Genomic DNA, 21,452 nt, shown 5'->3' on the forward strand with positions numbered 1-21,452 from the left:
GATAAAACCTTAAACATTATTTTCCTTTTTTACATGTCCTCTAATTTTCGATAGATTTATTTTATTTATTTATGTAAGGTAATGAGTTTTTGCCTTAAATCCTCTTTGAAAATTTAATAATATTGTACTTTCTGATGTAATACAGCCTTCAGATCCTCGTGTTCGTTCACTACTTCGTCGACATACAAAAAGCCCATTATAAACTTAACATTAGTGTAATCATAAGTCAATCTTAAAACTTCGCCAATTTAGTAGTGAAATAGTAATTTGGCTATAATATATCTGCTATACTGATTTGAAATACCCATGTTGACTAATATCGGTGGAAGGGATTGGTTGCCTGCAACTTTCAAATCAAGTTTTTTTTTTTAAATTTTTTACAAAAATAACAGTTTAATCTAATTAAAAGTATTTATGATTTCGTTTTCAGGATCAGGATTACATTTATTCAAACTTCGTTTAAAATACTGTGCAAATTTAGTTATTTATGTAAAGAAACATAGCTAATGGGTTGCTTGTTTAAAATCAAGAACAGTTTATCTTCCTCGCTAAACTATAGAGGATTTACTTCTTTTCATCAAAATTTATATTCAATGTTCATTTCTTTGGAAATATATATTTAGAATTTACAATATTATGGAAACATATTTAGAACATTCAATTTTCTGAAAATATATATTTAGAATTTTCAATATTATGGAAACATATATTTCGAGTCTTCAATTTTCTGAAATATATATTTAGAATTTTCAATTTTTTATAATATACATTTTATTATTATTATTATTTTGATTTAATAATATTGATATAAAATATGAATTTTGGATTAAAAAGAAATAGAATTTTATGTTTGAATACGTCAGTAGAGTTGAGCTTAGATTAACAATCCTGATCCTGTTCTCACTGAGGACGAAAAAATAATATGAAAAGGACTACAAATACTGGTCAAGTAGGATGAATAGGAATAAGTTCAACAAGTCTAAGGCACTTAAACGATCCTTTTTGTTGTTGAGTTGAGTTGCGCAAGTGCTTCCTTATTCTATGCTATGCTAATCGCTGTCATGTGATCTGTCTCCTGTTGTGTCAGTTGCCTAAAGACAACAAAAATATCGCTGTTTGGTACAACAATTGCAGGTATTTCGTACAAATTAGCTTCTGGAAAGCCCTCCGGGAGTGTGATGTCGAAGTTTTGAATCAGAGTGGACAGGCCGAGGAAGAGGGTGGACTTGACTAGGCCATCACCAAGGCACGTTCTCTTGCCTGTCCCGAAGGGGATGAAATAATCAGGTTTCGATACGTTTCCAGAGCTAGTAATAAACCTGGAGGAGAAAGAACATACCAATGAATGACGTAGCACTATATTTATGCAACATTAAATTGAATAGTTAATCAATCTCTATTAGTTATCGAAATCATAAGGATACAAACAAAAAAATCCTACTCTTCATGTTGTAATCCTACGATTAAAGTCTAGTTAATCTTTGCACCCACATTTTTTAATACAAAATGTCTAAAAAGTAGAATTTTTAAAGACTTGCAAAATGTTGCAGTTAAATATTTTATTATCTAAAAATATCTTTATGTTACTTATTTCATTGAAATAGTATATTTAAAAAGGGGCAATTCATATATTTTTAGTGATAAGTAGAATCACACTGGTCGATATTCAAAACCTGAAGACCGATCAAAATATTTAAAAGTGATGAATTAAATCCTTGAATGTGCCAAATGATTAAATTCCTACTCCAAAAAACTTTACAATGACTGTTTTTAATTTTATTTAATCTTAATCGTATTGCAAGTAAGTAACATCCTCGATCGATTAAGATAAAGCAACTACTCTTGATATTTGACTAAAATTATTGTTTTTCAAAAAAAATTTTAAATGCTTTTTTGTTCGAGGAATTTTTGCACACCTAAAATTGCTTTTTATTAAAAATGCATTTATTAAAAACCATAAAAAAATTTAACGATTTCTTTAATTTTTCATTTATTTATCTAAAAATGACTAAATATGAAAGGATCAGAATAATTTATAATTAAAGGGAAAATTTGTAATAATTGGAAAAATAATACGAACATACTTATTCATTGCATATATGGTGAGATTTAAATTAAAAATAATCGAATTTTCTCTTAGAAAAAGATAACAGATCTTTTAAATATATTTCATCTATCTTTTTATACATTTTATCACTTATGATTAGAAGATCTTACGATTTTCAAAAATAATATGTCTTGTCTAATAATCATAATTTAGAGATAAATTATTTGATAATTGTTCTTACCTTTCTGGTTTGAATTGTCTAGGTTCACTCCATAATTTAGGATCCATGTTCATGTCATATGTGTTGAACATAACCATTGTGTCTTTTGCAACATGGTATCCTGAATAAAAAAGAAATTGAAAGTATTTAGTATAAGATATCTAAATTCTGTTTAAGAAAGAACTAGTGAATATTGTAATTAAGATTTACAAACATCTAAAAAATAATTCTTTTTTAAGAAAAAAGAAGAGTCCATTGAAAACTTACCGTTAATATCGGTGTCTGTTGTTGCCACATGAGGTATAATTGGAGAAGCTATAACTCTCAAAAGTTCAAAGGTAGTTGCCTCCGTGTAGGGCATGTTCTTCCTGTCTTCCATGCTTGGAGCTCTCATATTACCAGTTACTCTGGTGACTTCTTCTCTAATGTTGGCTCTTACTTTTGGGTTGGAGGCTAGCAAATACAATCCCCACAGCCACAAATTACCCAAGACAGAGTGTCCACCAATCAGATCTTCTATGATTACTTCAACATCTTCGTACGTCAAAGATGATTCACTCTTTCCTTCGTTGTCTTTCAAATAGCTCAAATAAATGTCAACCAAATCCCTAGGCTTGTTGTGGTCGATGTTTACCTCGTGTTCCTTGACGACAACTTCTGTGACATTTGAGACGTTTTGAGCCAGGTCTTTCAGTTCTTGGAGACGAGAGCTGTTGAACACTTTGAGCCAGGGCATGAAGTCAATGGCAAAGCCTTTGAAGAGTTCGCGGAAGACCAGGTCGTAGATCTGAATGAGTTTCAAGAAGTTGGTGTCCTGATCGCTGAAGCGTTTGCTGCAGATGTACTGGTAGAAGATATTAGCCGTGGTGAAGAGGAGATAGGACCTAGCTGATAGTTTTTGATTCTGTACTTTAGATAGAGCTGACACGAGTTCCTGAAGCTCGTACATGATGATGTTGTTCATGCGGTTTCCATCAAGCGTTGCAACTCTGGGATGCATAAAAGGGAATGCCATCTCCCGTCGAGTTTTCTGTTTATCAGACCAGTCACATAATGCAATTGCTAGAAGGAGAAAGTAACGGGTTCAATATTGTGATGAAAGTAGTTCTTTTATAACACACTGTTAGACCATAATATCGTTCAATGGAAATGTGCTCAAAACCTTGACTTAAGTGGTCCCTTAGGGTTACATTACCATCCCAAATAGCAAAATAAGGTTTATTTTAACCAAGCATAAACCTTTTAATGTAAACCTAAAAAGGTTTTTTATGCGATTTACGTGTAAGCCTTTTAACCTTAAAACGAGATCTGTGGCAATCTGCTCTATTCTATGCACAGAACTCTGATCCAAAACCTTGGAAAATAGCCTCCTATATAAAAACCTTAAATCGAGGTTGACTTCGGGTTATCAAACGTGGAAAAATCCTTTAATAAAGCTCGTCTCTAGGGGAAAATAATCTTAAATCTAGGTAATTATAGGGTTTGTTTTCGCACAGTCTTGTATGCTCAGCTAAAATTCACCTTGTCATGAAATTTTAATGGGCAATGTAATTTGATGCTATCACTAGTGTAACGTCAGCTTAAACGTCTTTATGGACCTAAGAGACCATTTTTCCTAAGTGACAATACTTTTTAAAAAAGGGTTAAAAAAAACTTTTTTTTATCGTTTTTGGATTGAAAGTTTGAAACTGCAATATTTTTCCTTCATTGAAAAAAGTTTTTTGTACAAACATTTTCTTGACAATAAAAGGAAAATTCTGTCGCAAGGTTGTCGTAAGTTTACATGTCTTCTGGCCAAGATTCATTTTCTCATAGAATAATCGAGGAGAGAAAAGGTTCAACTTTACTGACTATTAATATTTTGGCAAAACTGCATTTGCTAATTTATGATTCTACTCTTTTGGTCGGGAAATATTTGTTAAATTTTGATACATTTCTTAAATTGCAGCCAACTAAAAGAATTTCATTGTTGAGATATTATTTCATGTAAACCTAGTTATTTACCGGCTGATATTGTTTGCATTATTTAAGATAATTTGTTTTCTTAAATAAAGAGTGTTACTAGTTATACTAATGATCAAGGAATATTCATAATGTCAACTTTTAGAGAGTTTTAAGTAAAAGTTTTTGACACATAAACGATTTCAGGATTTAAAGAAAAAAAAACTAATTTTAAATGAAAGAATATTTTTATTTTTAATGACTATATTATTTTATAATCGTCGTTGAACAGCAGACCCAATTTTATGGGTTTACGGCTACTAATGTTCAACTCCGTAGCCTTGTAATTTTGAACCCAATCCAGAAGAACACCTGGATCGAGTATTGGGAAAAATTTGCCTTCGTGTAGGACTTTTTGATGGAGCTAACCCGCTTTTGCGTTACATGTAGAGGAAGACCACGAGAACCTCCCACGGTTAGCCTGACGGCAAGGGGACTCGAACCCCTGATCCGTCTACCATTGAGGATATTTCGCGTTAGCACTGCGGTCGGTGCAAGCCGGATGCGGAATTCGTATCGACTGGGATTCGAACCCGGTTCGCCTCATTGGAAGGCGAACGCTCTATCCCCTGAGTCATAAATGACTCAGGGAAATAGCAATTAACTTCGTGGTTACAAATTTGATTTAATAATTATATATTTTATTATTTTCTAATTTTTTTTAACGATTTTTAAAACACGCTAAGTAGAAAAAGTATCATAAAACTGTAAAAATTACCATTTTACTAAATGACATATTTAAATAATATTTATAGGAATATTAATGAATTCTAAAAGTACATAACATGTACCGTGAACTTACACAAATTTCTGTCACCCCGAAAAATTGCATGGAATCTGAGAAAATCAGGACGATTGGCGAATTCTTGTCCTTTGGCGACAAGTACTTCTTTAATGAGAGACATGTTACTGATGACGACGCATCGACGGGAACCCAATGTCATTCCATAAATGTCACCAAATTGTTTTCGCCAACCTGAAAAAGCGTCCCATGGGTTCTTGAACCGACCCACAACATGAGACGAACCTAGAATAAAATTATTGATTTTAATAAAGTACGTTTACTTTAGTGTTACGTTTAAATTGTCGAAGGGAATTAAGAAGAGATTAGAAACCCATCCAAGTTTGATCAGGCAATGAAACTGTTTTTTTTATGTCCATCTTTTATCTCTAAAATTTCCACAGGTTTTTATGGATTTTTTTTCCTCTCAGAAATATTAATTTGTGCGCGGTCCTTCATGTTTTCTTGTTAAGATTTTATTTTTGGCAAGCATTCTAAAATATGTGCTGACTACTTTTTATTTTGAGATAGTTAATACTCATTCATCGGCAATCAAACGGGTTTTGGAGTTTTTAATCCCTTCTTCCATAGTGGTTCGTCAGATTTTTATAAGATTAGATTAATTTATGTTGTATTAAATATTTATTTTGGGTTACATTAACTATTTATTGCATTAAATTAATTAATTATTAAATTAGTAAACTAAATTATTTACATTGAATTATTTATTAAAATATTAATCAAGTAAATTTCTAATTTTTTATCTATTAATTATTAAATTGCTTATTTATGATAAATTATGATTAAATTATTAAGTACACAGTTTACATTTGTCAAATTAATTTGAGATTTAAGTAGTGAATTTGTGCATAGTTCTGCCTTCATTTTCGGTTAAGATTATAAAAATGTACACTAAGGGTAATGATTACAGAACGTCTTGTAATGTGGTTAATTTCTGTTATGTGATCAAATATTCTATGCTTAATATCCTTTTTTTTTTAATCTTTTAATACATATTCTTTTTATTTTCTTCAAAGTAATGAAATCAATTCTTATTTCTAAAGTATCTAGTATTTATTTTTCTTAAATAAAATACAAATGAGTTGCCTTACCTAACAGGGGCAAGCCCTTGGGACCCGGTAGAGTCTTTAGAGGCGTGCCCTTTTTAGGGCTCTTTCCAGCTCGGAGTCGGACTAGGAGGATGATCGAACCTAGAACCATGATGGCTGCACCCAAGAGCAGTGTCAGGGGAGACACAGAAATAAAGCTCATCTTGATGGGAAAAGAAAATAATCTTGAAGACGATCTGAAAATAAAATATTCATATTGTTATTGGATACCAAGCAAATAGTTTTGTCTAATGACGTGGTTGTGCAAGGAGTGTTCCATGGATGTTCTAATTCCATGAATAGTTAATTTCTAAGAAAACCTTTTATATTTAGCTGAAACAACTGAGATGCATTTAATTGGGTATTTGCACTTCAAGAAGAAGAAGAAGACCTCCCAAACCCACACATGTGATTTATGACGTCAGCTAATTTTTTTCAGTGAATTAGCGTATTAAAATTGAGCTAAGTTTTCCAACATTAGTTTGAATGTTAATTAACGATAAGTGAATCAAATACAGAGCCGTATCGCACATCGAATTAGTTGAAATATAATTCTTTCTCTTCCACTTCTTTTAGTTGGATTTATTATTTATTTAATGTATTTTTTGGTAACTCTGATATATTTTGTGTACCTACAAACTTCCATGCCTAATTAGTTTGTTTATGTTTCACATGGCTTCGTGCCTGTCTTCGTGTTAAGTCTCTGTGCAAATATATAGTGGAAGAATTTAAATCTTTGAAAAAAACTTTTTTGAAAGAATTTAGAATGTGTCTATTTAGAGAATTGATACTTGGCGGGCTTGGCCAACGCCTCCTATAACTGAAAGCCTCCACACGACTTTTTATAGGTAGTACGATCAAATCACTGTGACGGTAAACTAGTTTACGAAAGAGCCATTTCATAGAAAATCTATTAAAAATTGGAAAGTGGTTGAAAATACATGCCTAAAATTTTTTTTAATTTATGAATTCGATTGTTTTGTCTTATTAACTTGTCAACCACTACAGATTCAATTCTCAAATATATATGATAAATTTCTCTCAAGTAAGTTTAAAATAGAATTTGGGTGCATGCACACAACTGGTTCGCATTTTAAATAATCTGCCCAGACTACTTATAAAATCCCGTGTGGAGGCTTTAATCCCGTGTGGAGGAAATAGAATGGAGAGAACAGTTGCTAACATAAACAAACGCCACATTTCAACAACCAATCATGATCGAGATACCCACCCAACGTCACTTGCAGATATCCCATTATTAAAAAAAATCCCTTTATAATCAACAAACACAATATTTTATGAAGTCTTCATAGTTTGTTATAATTATGTCTATAGTAAAGCTACTTTAAAATCAATAATCCTATTTTAAAGTCTTTCTCTCATTAACGGAATAATTATAATTAACCGAAATAAGTCTTTTCCTTTGAAAGAGCCTCTTTGCAGTAATGCTAACTTCAAGAATTTGTTTTAATTATCAAATTTGTGAGTGAAATTAATCGTCTGAAATATCTCCATTACTTTATATGTTTAGCTTTAGTTTGTTAAAATAAAGAATGAAAAGTTAAAAATCACAAAATTTATTTTTAACTCCAAATTATGTTACAACTACTTTCGATGGCGGTAAAAGCGTATCTTCTCACGCAGCTTTGAAAAATCTTATTGACGAAATTTCCCCATTAAATTGTCTTTTCCTTTGAGTTAGTTTTATTGCCGTGATGCAAACATGCCGAATGTATTTGAATAAACAAATACCGCATTTCAACACTTTCTTTAGTGCTACGTTTTAATAATTAAAAATTAAATACTAAAATAATTTTTAGTGTCTAAAATTTAAATTGAATTCCAAAATGTTTTCCGTTCATTTATTAAAACATTAACAGCGATTGATCATTGCAGACGATTTATAAAGCGGTTGGTCCTCAAGTTTATTTTTTTTATTTTTTACGTAACGTAAAAATTCAATTAGATATTTATATGCAATCGAGTACATATAATCAATTTTTAATTAAATTATTATTAACTCCTAATTTGATTATACGCTTACAAAGATAGAAAGGAAACAAAAATGTTTTCGAGAATATAATTAATATAATTTTAACCAAAATATTTATTCTATAACAATAATATTAAGAATCTTTAATTTAAAGAAAAAGATAATTTTATAATTACTCTTTATAAATTTATTTTTTTTAAAAAGTGTTTTCGTAATAACGAAATGAACCATTCTAATATTATGCACTTTTAATTTTAAAAACATGTGATCTTTATAGATTAAAACATTTAAACCAAAAAATGTTTTTTTCTTTTTTTAATGTTATTTATGAAAAAGGATTTAAATAAAGTCATGAGTGGGAAGTGAACTAGAAGAAAAATTATCAGTAGAAAATAATTTCGAAGTAATTTTTCAGAAAAGAAAGGATTCAAAAACGTTGTTTGATCTTTTTTAAATTGTTATTAATAAGAAATGAACCAAAAAAAGTTATCAAGTGGAAAGGAAGTGGAAGAAAATTAATTTTAGGAAAATTATCAATGAAAAATTTTTTTAAAACATTGTTGGCTTTTTTTTCTTCTTAATATAGAAACGAATCTAATACTCTGCATTTTTAATTTTTTAAAAAAATATTAGCTCTATACATTAAAATCGTTATTAACTAAAAAAATCATTATTACTAAAAAAAAGTTATGAGTCGGAAATGAACTGAGAGAAAATTATCAGTAGGCAATTAACTTGAAGAAAGTATGAATTTTTTTTTTTAATAACGTTACTGCTTGGAAACAAATCATTAGGACATTTATAGTAGGAAATGATCTAAAAAATTATTATTTTTTGAAAATGAACTAATGCGAAAATTTTAAGTTTTCATAACTATTCAAAGTCCATAAAAACAAGTTCTTACATTATAGTATACTAGCAATAATACTGTAAAATATTTTCCGATGAAATTTTTCAAAAAATTATGGAACAATATAGATATTTAGTTTATTTTTCTTTCAAATATTATTTAGTACATATTAAAACCTATTTCAAAGCTGTTTTTTTTTCTTTTTTGATAAACATGCCCATTAAACTCGGAAGTATACATTTGTGTACCCCACTAAATACAGAGTACCTACCACCTGGAAAATTTTAAAATGGGTGCCTAATTTTTCTAAAGACTATCTAAAATTTAAGGAAATAAACTTCTACTCTTTTAGTTAATCTCCGTTAAATAATTTAACTTTTCAAACCGATAACATTTTCGGCAGATATGAATAATCAAAACATGTACAAAATTTAGCTAACACTTTAACACATTATCTAGAATTTGTTTTTAAGCAGTATTAAAAAGATTATATCATTTTTGAGAGGTTAAAAATAATTTTCTCAGTCAAAGATTGATAACAACATAAGAATTCAATTCTTTCATTATTATTATTTTGTTTACTCATACAAATAAAATTGTTTTAAAATGACAAAAGAATATGAATAAATGATGTGATGCCTTTTATGGATCAGAACATATATCAAGGCTGAAAGGGTTAAAATACTATCATTTGTACAGATAAAATCATTTTATTATATTAATATTAATCTTTAATAATTTTTCTATATATATATATAGATAGTTAGATATTAATTTAAAAGAATATAAAGTAAATGATGTCATACCTTTATTAGAAAGAAGAAACACACTAGCTAAAGAGTATATTTGCTACTATCTAGGCTGTGCTCCCCTTTTAAAAGGCTTGGAAAGCTACCTTACTCCCCTCTCCCATAAAATCTCATCCTTTTTATACTTGTTTTAATCCTTTCTGATTGGCTGTCGCAATAAAAAAAGGCATGTTCGCGCAAAACTGTCATTCATCTGAATGGCTAGATTTCATTGGCTGAAAGAATGTTATCTCTATTTTGATTGCATGAGATACGAAATAGGAGGTTACTTCAAAGAAATAAAGGATTCCTTATTTTTTTCTTCCTTCTTTCAGTTTTTGCTTTCGATTTTATAGCCCCCATTCCCCTCCTGATTTATAAGGTTTACTTAATGGATTTTTTTTTACCTCTATGTGGATATTTACGAGACCTATTGAGTTAATGTCATCTCAAGGATTTTATTAGATGGAAAATGAATAGTTTTTGTATAGAAAAATCATTGAGATTTTTACACGCAGGTCTTGAAAAGTTAGAGTATTTTTAAGTATACATATAAAAAAAAAAGGCCGATAGTTGACTTTAAAATGATTAAAAAATTCTGTTTTTATTTTAACTTGAACGCAATAAAAGAATTAGTTTCGTTTTTCAATTATTTTCCAACTTTAAAAACGGTAGGTATATCTCAAAAACTGTAAAAGATAACTCCATGTAATTTGGAATATGCATGTTTCGATAAATTATTTTAAATTGTCTTTAGAAAACTAAACACTTTGTGTTTAATTTAAAAATAATATTTTAAATATTATTTAAATGAAAATAAGTAAAAAAATAAGTAATTTTTAAATTATATTTTTTTACATTTTTCTTAAATGCTTATAGCAAAAAACGCTGGAAAAAATCAAATTTTTTTATAATTTGAATTAAAATAAATTAGAAAAATGCTGATATTATTAAAGTATAATATCTCAAATTTGAATTTTTTTAAAAAACATCACTTTTTTAAATTTTCTTTGAAAAATTGATTGCAGGAAGATAGTACAAGTTTTGTATGCTTATTAAATGTTACTGAAAAAAAGTTCAAACGAATGTCTTTCGTTTTTAAAGAGTTTTATAAGGAAAATTTGAAATCAAGATGCATGCTTTCTTATTTTATGATTCTTTACAATGTTTTTTTTTTTTAAATTTCATTTATAGAAATTAATTTTTTATATAATAATAGGAGTGTAAAATTGTTTTGCGAAACGAGTATCGGAATTTTGTCTTATTATTAACATAACATTAGTAGAATAAACTTTTATTGATAAAATTGAATGTAACAGGAACAGGATATTATGTATTAAGAGCTGTTATTGGAAAATTAAATGTTTTTAGTTATGAAAAGTTTTTTTTATGATTTTCCTATTTTATAACGTTTTTATAAGATTCGCTTCCAAGTTATCTCATACATAAAAACATCGTTCTTATTTTATAGTATTTTTATAGGTTTTGTTTCGAAGTTATCTCCAAGCATAAAATCATTGTTCCTATTTAATAATCCTTTTATAAGTTTCGCTTTTAAGTTATCTGATGCATAAAACTCATCGCTCCCGTTTTATAGTTTTTTTTATAAGGTTCGTTTCTAAGTTATCTCATACATAAAATCGTAGTTACTCTTTTATAATATTTTTATAAGTTTCGCTTCTAAGTTATCTTATGCATGCGAATCATTATTCCTGTTTTATAATATTTTTATAAGGTCCACTTCCAAGTTATCTTATGCATAAGGATCATCGTATCTATCCATCCCTTTTATTTTAATCGATGAAAATGTATTGAAAAATAATAGCCAAAGAAATAAAAAAAAATGTGTTGAGTTGTTGACGTATACCTGTTTAGGCAACGGGGGTGCGATTGTTCTTGTTTTCCAGTGGAGCCATCTATGGCCAAGAATTCGACTTCTGCCACACCATGCGTCACACCCGTTTATAGGACGGACCTTTCATACATCCAATCATTCATTCATCCATAGATCATAATTTTGACCTGAATCAGAGAACGATCGAACCAATCCAGTACCCCCAGAGGTATTGATTTGTTATGGGAACACGGAGGACGTTTTGCGACTCGACATATTTAACGACTGGGTTCGAACCCACGAACTCTCGGACGTGGGCATAGTGCCCTACCGACCAGGCTATCCCGGCCCAATCGGTTAAGTTACAATGCAAATATTTAATTTAAAAAAAACTAATTTTCAAAAGCTGTTTTGGTACCGAAAAAAACTTCTTTATTTAATAAAATTTAAAAAATATCTATATATTGAATGTTTTGATAGCAATGTCAACTTAGGAATCATTTCGTGTTTTAAAAACAGGTAAATTCATTTCTCACTTTTATTACGAATAATAAAAAGAGCAACATTTTATAACAACTAAATTACAGAAATTTTTGGTGGATATTTTAGAAAAATATTGGTACTTTATTTACGTTGCAGAATGGGCTATTGGCACGGTCTGGGAAACATCCCTGAGAATGATCCGAAGACATGCCATTGCAATTTTGATCCTCTGCAGAGGGGATGACACTCCCGGTTCGATAGTCCGACGACCTGCAAGTGAAGTCGAGCACTTTACGGTAGAACAGTTTAACGAGGACCGATACCGCACACCCTCGGTCCCTACGCAGGCTACCCACCCACTTGCGGTCAGTAATTGATCACCCAATCGCAGCCAGCGATGCTTGACTTCGGTGTTCTACTGGGAACCGTGTCTTTACAATCAGTCCACTGCGAGACTTAGAAAAATATTAAATTAAAACAAATATTGAAAAGTAACTTCGATTAAAAATTTGTATTATTATAAAATATGATCAAAATATTTCCTAATTTCACATGCATCAAATATTACTACTCACATTTGCAAAATCAGCATCTTTTAAGTTTTGAAATATCTTATAAAAAATATTTGACTTAGCGTTACTCTTAAAAATAAACATTGATCTATGGGAAATAAAACTTTAAATATTAGGGTATGAAAATTTTTTTCTATCCGTTTGATGAATTTTGGACTGAAATGAGGACAAAATTTTAAAATTTTTAGTGCATTGAGTTTCAGGCGGAAAACAATAAATTCACTCCAAAATGCAACTTGTGTATGAAATGTTCAAAAACGAGAGAATCAAAATATCTACAAATGAATTTCATTTCAACTGACGCGTTTTCTCACAGCTTAATAAAAAAAAATAATAGTAAAAAAAAAAAAAAAATAGGCGGCTTAAACGTAGTAGTGTGCAAAGGAGTGTAAGAATCTGGAGTAAACGCTTAGGTTAAATGCCAGTGAAAGGACCGTATAATCACAGAACGAGGCATATTAAACCTGTTAAAATAAAAGACGCAAACACAGTGAAAGGATGCATATTATTATTAAATTGTAAGTCTATGTTTTAAGTTTATTTTCTTCTTAAATTCCAGCTGTACAATTATGCAATTTGAGATCTTAATTTTTTTGCACTTTGATGCCATAAAATCACGAAATTGGTCTTATGTATCTTTTAATTAAAATGAAATTTGAAAATCAATTTTTATGATCCAGGTGATTTTAAAAAAAAATTTTGTACTGTGAAATTCGTAAAGTTTTATTTTATGAAATTTAAATTATGTAGAATGATTTGTATAAAAACATAAAACAATAAGGAAAATTCAACAAAAAGATAGTCAGCTTCGTTTTGGAATTTCTTTTCCTTAACCACTCAGTTAAATGCCAAGATAAAGTACTTGAATTTCAGGATATATAAAATGACTTTTCTAAAAATGAAAAAAAAAAGGCATACGATTTAAGAATTTCTTTTTTAATAACAGTCATTAAACAGTCGACCTTATTTTTTGTGTTTACGACTACCAATGTTCAACTACACAGCCCTGTAATTTTGAACCCAAACCAGAAGACAAAAAAGCTCTTGGATCAAGTATTGGATGGAATTCGCCTTCGTGAAGAACATTTTTATGGAACTAACCCTCATTTGCGTTACATGGTGAATAAAACCACTATAATCTCCCATGATTAGCTTGACAGCAAGGGGACTTACCATTTACCACTGAGGATATTTTACGTCAGCACTGTGGTCAGTGCAAGCTGGATGCGAAATTCGTATCGTTTATTTATTCTCATTCACTTTTTTTTTATGAATTTTTAAGATTGCCTTCTCTAAGTTTAGTTTAATTTTTCTCATTTAATTCTTGCGAATCTTTAAGATCGTATTTTTTAAACGCAGCTTATAGAATACTATCTTAAATTAATAAAATTTATCATTTACTTTCTTTCTTGAATCCTTAAGATCACATTCTCTAAATGAACTTTATTTATACCCATTCATTTTTTATGAATTTTTTTATAAGTTGCTAAATCTGTGTAAATTTTGGTATTACCAAAATCCGCCTATTTTCGTTGGTAAGAGAACGCTATGCAACCTGTTTGAACTGCAACTTTTTAGACCACAATTCAAAAAGATTTTAGTTTCTTTCATAGATGATTTCTTTCATAGGAGAACCTGGTTCAAGGGAAACATAAAATTACAGCCCTTTAGTTCCATTTCTTCATGAAACTGATTAATAATTGATTATCGATGATTACTGACTCATAAGTAATTTTGTGCATCACATGCGAGACAAAACCTGGACTTAGCGATTTTCTAATTAAATATTTTTTTCTCTCATTCTATTTCAATGAATTTTTAAAACAGCTTTCTCTAAATGTAGTTTATTTATTCTCATTCATTTTTTATGAATCTTTAAGATCGTATTCTCTAAATTTAGTTTATTTATTCTCATTCATTTTTTCTGACTCTATCAGATCAAATTCTTTAAATGGACTTTATTTATACTCATTTCATTTTTTGTGAATCTTTTCATAAGTTACTAAATCTGTGTAAATTTTGGTATTACTAAAATCCGCCTTATTTTATTGGTAAGAGGACGCTACAAAACCTGTTAGAACTGTAACTTTTTAGACCACAATTCAGAAAAGGTTTTAGTTTCTTTCATAGAAATGAACCTGATTCAAGGGAAGCGTAGCTGTTGCATAGTATAAAATTTACAGCCCTTTAGTTCCATTCTTTTATGAAGCTGATTTTTTTTTTCGATCACGCATACCCTTTCTGTATACAATTCTATTTTACAAGCTACACAATATTCACTATATTTGGGGTCTCGTTGAAGGAAAGGGGCGAACTTACTTTTCTAGTAAGAATTTTTTTCTTACTTAGATTACTTGATTTTTTTCCCTTTGTGAGCAAGTATTCATTGGTAAGCAGAGGCCAGATAAGGGACGCGTTATGGGGAAAGGGTGCAGATGAAGTATGTTTGATAGAATAGAAAACCTTTAAAGAATTTTTTTCTTCTCATTTTTACTACTACAGTGTATTATTGGGTGATAAAGGGGAAACAAGTCTTTTCTTTTCATATCTTTCAAAAAAATTTTTTAGTTTCTTTATTATTATTATTCTTCTCGGAATTTGTGATGAGAATAAGCCCTTCGCTAAAACCTTAGGACTTTGAACTTTTTCGAAATTTTGAATGTTTTGTAATTTGTTTAGATGAAACAAGATGTTTTTATTTCTAACCAAAATTGCAATTAGTTTTAACTATAAAAAGAAAAAAGAAACTTCCACAGTTAAAAAATTTAAAAAAAGAATAAAATGAAATGGAAGTGAATTTTTCTTATAGAAAATTTATCAAAACAATAAGCCTCACAATGGGCTAATCATAAGACACGGTTCCCAGTAGATCATCGAAATCAAGCATCACTCGGTGTGGTTAGTAAGCGAGTGGGGGATCATTTTGATCAGCCTGCGAAGGCACCGAGGGTGTGAAACATCAGTCCTCATTAAACTGTATTCTACCGTAGAATGCTTTATTTCGCGTGAGGTCATCGAGCTATCAAAGCGGGGAGCCATCCCCTCAGTAGAGGATCAAAATTGTGATGGCACGTCTTTGTATCATCCTCGGGCATGTTTCCCTACTAGTTCTCAATAGCCCATTGCACAGCTCTAGTGCGACGTAAATAAAAATATCAAATACCTCTGCATTTCTATGTGGAAAAAGAAATATATTTATTTTATAATTCGATAAAAAATTTAGTTAAATCATTTTTAAACTATTTGAAACACACTATCAAAAAAAGCAAAAAAGATTTAAATGAAAAAAAATATTCTGTGTTCTTTAATTTTTTAAAATTTAAAATTTTGTTGAATGTATACATTAAATATTATTTGAAACACTTGTATTTTGTTTCCTTTTTTGTTCAAAGTTAAAAAGCTTCAAATAAAAAATTAGAATAATTATTATGAAAATGCACTATTAATGCACTGAAAGTAAAAAGATATATGTATGCACTAATATATGCGCTAAAATTAGAAAACACACGTTATAATTTTTTTTAAAATTATTTTTTTCAGTCCCGTTCTGTAACACGAATTAATTTATAGTGTGGTTAATATAGCTAACCATAAATTAAAATTTTTGGCACTCAATTATAATAAAAAGCAATGTTTCAAAAAATGATCAAAAGCAATCTTTAAAATTAAGTGAACAACTTAGCAGTGAACTTTAAAAACAAACGTTTTATTTTTGTTGTTGTATCAAAAGCTATTTTTTTTGTGAATAAAATATCGTATAAAGTAGCAAGTTCCTTGAAAAAATTATATGGACATATTAATTAAACTATAATTTTTTAAAAATAATCTCCAATTTTTGAATCTTTCAAATAAGATTTAGAACAGCTCAATACATCGACAAGTGTGTTTTTTTACGCCGTCACAAAAAATTTATATTGCAAAAAAAAAAATATTTCATAAATGTCTCTAATATAGAATATGTGAATGAAAAGCTTCTTTGAGGTAACCTTTCAAATTCAAGACAACATTTTACATCACTCCAACAAATGAAAATTGGTGGCATAAAAATAACACAAGTTCCCGTTTTGAATCATCTTCATTGCTATTAAACAACGAGATTTAATGACTCGATATTTTAACCAAAAATTTACACGTCTATCAAAAATAATCAGTTGATTGATACTTTTGTTATCTAGACAAAAACTATCCAGAAATTCATTAATGACCATTTGTTCATTAATTAAAACAAAAAATCCTTTTCTAAATTTAAATTATTGAAATAAGTTAATGTTGTCTTAGAACTAATTTGCAAAAACAGAAATAGTCAAATACAATTTTAAACCATGTACTTACTCTTATGCTCAAAGTGTCTGCTTCGACGAAAAACAATTTTGTGGTACCTTTCACACAAAACTTGATTTTTTAAGGCTTTTTTCCAGTTCTTGTGAAATTCAGAAACTTACCTCATATGGTAAGTAGATAAGACTTTGCATTATGCTCTTGTTGTTAGATAACTTGCTATATAATCTACCTTTAACAATACTTTGCATTGTATCCTGAGACTTGTGCTTATCTATTGCTAAAAGCATTTAGATGGGTCTACCATTATAGTCTCACTTTGAGCAACCTACATTACTTTTTCCTTTTATCAAAATAAAAGCTTGAGCAATAACGGTGTTTAGAAACAGAAATAGAAGTTGAAACTCCGTAAAAGCTTAGATGATACCAAAATGGATTGTTATCAATGGCTTTCTATCTTTGCTCGAAAAGTATTTTTTTTAAAAATAGCAACTATTAGTGCTATTTTTAGTAAACATAAAAAGATCAATACACATTTAAACAAAACAATTAAGAAAGTATTTTATGAATGAAATAACACTTATAAATCGTAATTGAATATACTATTTCACAAATTGAACTTAGTTTATTTAAACGTAAACATACTTTCGTCATTTTGTGTATATTTAAATAAATGTACGTTTATTGAAACACATACAGTTGCTTCTTGTTGTTATGTGGGAGTATGAAAAAAAAACGTAACAAAGAAAAGGAGAAAGTTTAATTTTTTTTTCAAAAATTGACTTGAAATTTTTATTACAAGAACTGTTAACAGGAAACCCGAACCTCGTTCTTGAAACCCGATCACTAGTTTGAGAATATTAGAGTTAAGTTTGCTCTGGGGAAAAATAGTTAAAAATACATACATTACGCATGTAAAATACGTACGTAATCATTTTATTAGACTATATATCTATTCATAACACGTAATTCATAATGCATTGACCACTCTATAGAATGAATAAAGTATTTTTTTATTAAAAAAAAAGTTCATATCTTATTTATTCACCGTACCACTGCAAATTCATCAATATATGGAACCCAAAAAAGAAATAAACGAATGTCGATGAATGATCTGCAATTTTTTTTTAAAAAAAGGAATGAAATCTGCTTTATTGAACAGGTCTCAAAATTTATTAAACTGTGGCAATGAAAAATATTTTGTTTCCTTTTTTAAAAACTAATCACCAGTTTCGGAATATAAGCATTAGTTAGAAGGAATAGTTAAAAATATGTCCTTTAAATCAGACTTTTAAACAAAATTTATACAAATATTTGATAAAGTGAAATTCAAATAACCTTAACAGGCTGAAATGTAGAAGTTTTTTTTTTTAAATGAAAGTTAAGAAAAGTTTTGTTTCAGTTATATTTGATAATTGAAGAAATATTCTTCTGATTCTCTATGAATACTCTATAGATTAAATAACGTAATTTTTTTTTAAATAATGTAATTTTTTTTAAAATAATGTATATTTTATTTACTCACCATGCTATTGAAGATTCATTTATGCATATATATAGATAACGTAATTCTATAATTCTGGATAATGTAATTCTATAACCATAAAACCATCAATTTAAAAATAGAACTCGGATAAAATAGTCATGTAGTTATAGAACCATCAATGTAATTATAGAAAACCAAATAATTTAGTCATATAGTCATAGAGCCATCAATATAATCGTAGTACTCGGTTAATATAGTCCTATAATCATAGAACCCAGATAATGTAGCCATATAATCTTAGAACCCAGATAATGTAGCCATATAATCACAGAACCACTAATGTAATCATAGTACCCGGTTAATTTAGTCATATAATCATAAAACCACAAATATAATCATAGAACCCGGTTAATGTAGTCGTATAATCATAGAAACACAGATAATATAGTCTACTTAAAAGAACCACCAATATAATCATAGAACCCGGTTAATGTAATCATATAACCGTAGAACCATCAATATAATCATAGGACCCGGAAAAGAAAACGAACAGACGTGAATGAGTGATCTGCATATTTTTTAAAATTTGCATTTTCAAGCGCATTTCACACTTATTAAGCAAAAGAATTATCTTACTTTCATTTTTATAAATCGAATCACAGGTTTCTCAATATTATCGCAGTTAACTCTTCACAAAAAAAAGTTCAAAAGTATATTATTCACTTCATTAGACTTTCTAATAGAATTATTCAAATTTTCTGAAAATCAAAATTTTAATTCGAACTCTCTAACAGGCTAAAAAGTCTTTGGAATAAAAGTGATTTTTTTCATATATATTTGATAATTTTAAAAGCAAAATTATAGTAATACATTAACTACTTTAAGAAATGAATAGAGTAAATTTATGAAAAAAGAAAATGCATATTTTAATGACTCACCGCAGTATTGCAAATTCATCAATATATAGAACCCGGAAAAGGAAATGAACATACGCCGATGAGTGAGTGATCTGCATATTTTTTTAAATCTGCATTTCCAAGAGCGTTTCAGACTTATTAAACGGTGTCAGGGAAAAATTATTCTACTTTCGTTTTTTTCTATCTATTTCCAGCATGTAAAAAGCTTTTTCACCTTGTAATGGCGTTTTATATGTCTTGGTCAAGGATATCAACAAACAATCTAACAGACAGTATCAGAGACTTAAGTGAATCCTATAAACTATAAATGAATCGCACCAATACGGAACACCTGCTAATTAATCTGATACTTCTAAGTAAATTATTCTAATTCTTGCTAAATCCCGTGACTGCCAAGAGCTATTTAAATGTTCCATAAGTAATTCAAGTCCTACTTTTTAGGGAAAGTTTTTTTTATATTTTATTCTGCTAGGTTTTTATGAGATTCGGCGAAAGAAATCTGACTGCAAAAATAACTTATAATAACCCTTTTTAATTGGAATTAGATAATTCAGAACATAGGATAATTTAAGCATGCATTAATCGAACATGCATTGGAATATTCATTACATGGAATAATTTAAACATGCAATGCTCAATACGGAACTTAAAATAATTCAAACATGAATAACTCGAACATACAAAACACTCTTCGGAACAAGGAAAATTCAAATATGTAATAGATAAATAGGAACATCGGATAATCAAAACATAAATAATTCGAACAAGCAAAGAATAATTAGGAACAAAGGATAATCCAAGCATGCAATTGATAATTTGGAACATAGGATAATTCAAACGGGCTTAATTTGAACATGCAACGGATAATTCGGAACTAAGGACAATTCAATGGATAATATGGTACATAGGATAATTCAAACATGAATGATTCGAGAATGCCAAACATTTTATTCGGAATAAAGAATAATTCAAACATACTATAGATAATTCGGAACAGAGGATAATTTAAACATGAATAATTCAAACTGGCTATCACGGATGGCAGTTTTTTTCTCCAAATATAAATTTTTTAAATCTTAGAACAAAGATAATCTGCAATGGCGGAGGGTTTCTACTAAGGCATATCGTAAACTTAAATAATCACATTTTCAAAGATTTTGAGCTCAGATTTAACCAAAATATTGAAAAAGAGCACAGAAAATCAGTCTATTGAAAAATCGAGATTAATAAACGAGTTATTGGTAAGTTATCGTATAATTTATAAATTCCAAAAAACAACTTCGTTTAGGTAAATTGATAAGTTAATTAAAATAAAATATGCGAATGAATTAACAGTAACAGTGTCATTTATAATAGTTTATAAAAGGTATAATATATAAATAATATATTATTTCCGAATATACACTGAACAATTTCCATAAGATGTTTCTATTTATTCAAGAGTCATATGTATATATATATATATATTAGAGATAGAGAGTTTGGGCTCATTTAATGTTACCCGGAGGGCACCTGTGAAACGAAGACGGGCAACATTACCCAAGCCACACTGTTCATAGGGTGGGCCACATTGACACAACAGAGAACAAGACCTGGAGAGAAGCATCCATGCCCTGAGCTGGTTTCGAATCCGCAACCATTGGCTTCGTAGTCTGACACACTGACCGCTCGTTCACCCGGCCGGCAAATTTTTATATAGCCTCCTATAAAAATTAAGAAAACGGAAACCGATCTACTTTCAACTATCAAACAAACAAAGTATTTAATATTATGAAGTATATTGCTCTCAATGCAATTTAAAATAACATCGCATCTAATTTTAGAACTAAATGTCATTCTAGTAGTTTGCTTTGACCTATGTGAGAATGTCCATGTGAGATAAGTAGTTCTTTTTTTATAATGGTTTTGCACAATTTAAATATTTTATACAAATTATGTTTTTTCACATTTGCTAATGGGTTCCATCCCCTGCTCGCTGACGCTCCGCAACTCCTGAAGATTGTTATACATTTGAAATGCGTTCTAGTGTTAAATCTTAAAAATTTAAATCAAATATTAAAATTTTCAAAACTGATTCCTCTTTAAAAAATCAA

The 21,452-nt window shown here is 29.2% G+C and overlaps 1 protein-coding gene across 2 annotated transcripts; it reads right to left on the bottom strand.

The window, feature by feature from the left end:
* Positions 1-825: 825 nt before the first annotated feature.
* LOC107454257 (cytochrome P450 307a1) lies at positions 826-17,134 on the bottom strand. 2 transcript variants are annotated; one of them, XM_016071383.3, is made up of 6 exons: positions 17,011-17,134; positions 6,162-6,355; positions 5,071-5,295; positions 2,535-3,329; positions 2,289-2,388; positions 826-1,319 (listed from the first exon to the last, which is right to left on the bottom strand). In XM_016071383.3, the coding sequence occupies exons 2-6, from the start codon at positions 6,319-6,321 to the stop codon at positions 1,040-1,042; spliced, it is 1,560 nt and encodes a 519-aa protein (XP_015926869.1). In that variant the 5' UTR covers positions 6,322-6,355; positions 17,011-17,134; the 3' UTR covers positions 826-1,039. The 2 variants fall into 2 exon arrangements, with proteins under 2 accessions (XP_015926869.1, XP_015926868.1); XM_016071382.3 differs by lacking the exon at positions 17,011-17,134 and adding an exon at positions 9,808-9,931.
* Between the last annotated feature and the right edge of the window lie 4,318 nt (positions 17,135-21,452).

This window comes from Parasteatoda tepidariorum, chromosome 7 (assembly GCF_043381705.1).
Source record: "Parasteatoda tepidariorum isolate YZ-2023 chromosome 7, CAS_Ptep_4.0, whole genome shotgun sequence".
NCBI lineage: Eukaryota > Metazoa > Arthropoda > Arachnida > Araneae > Theridiidae > Parasteatoda > Parasteatoda tepidariorum.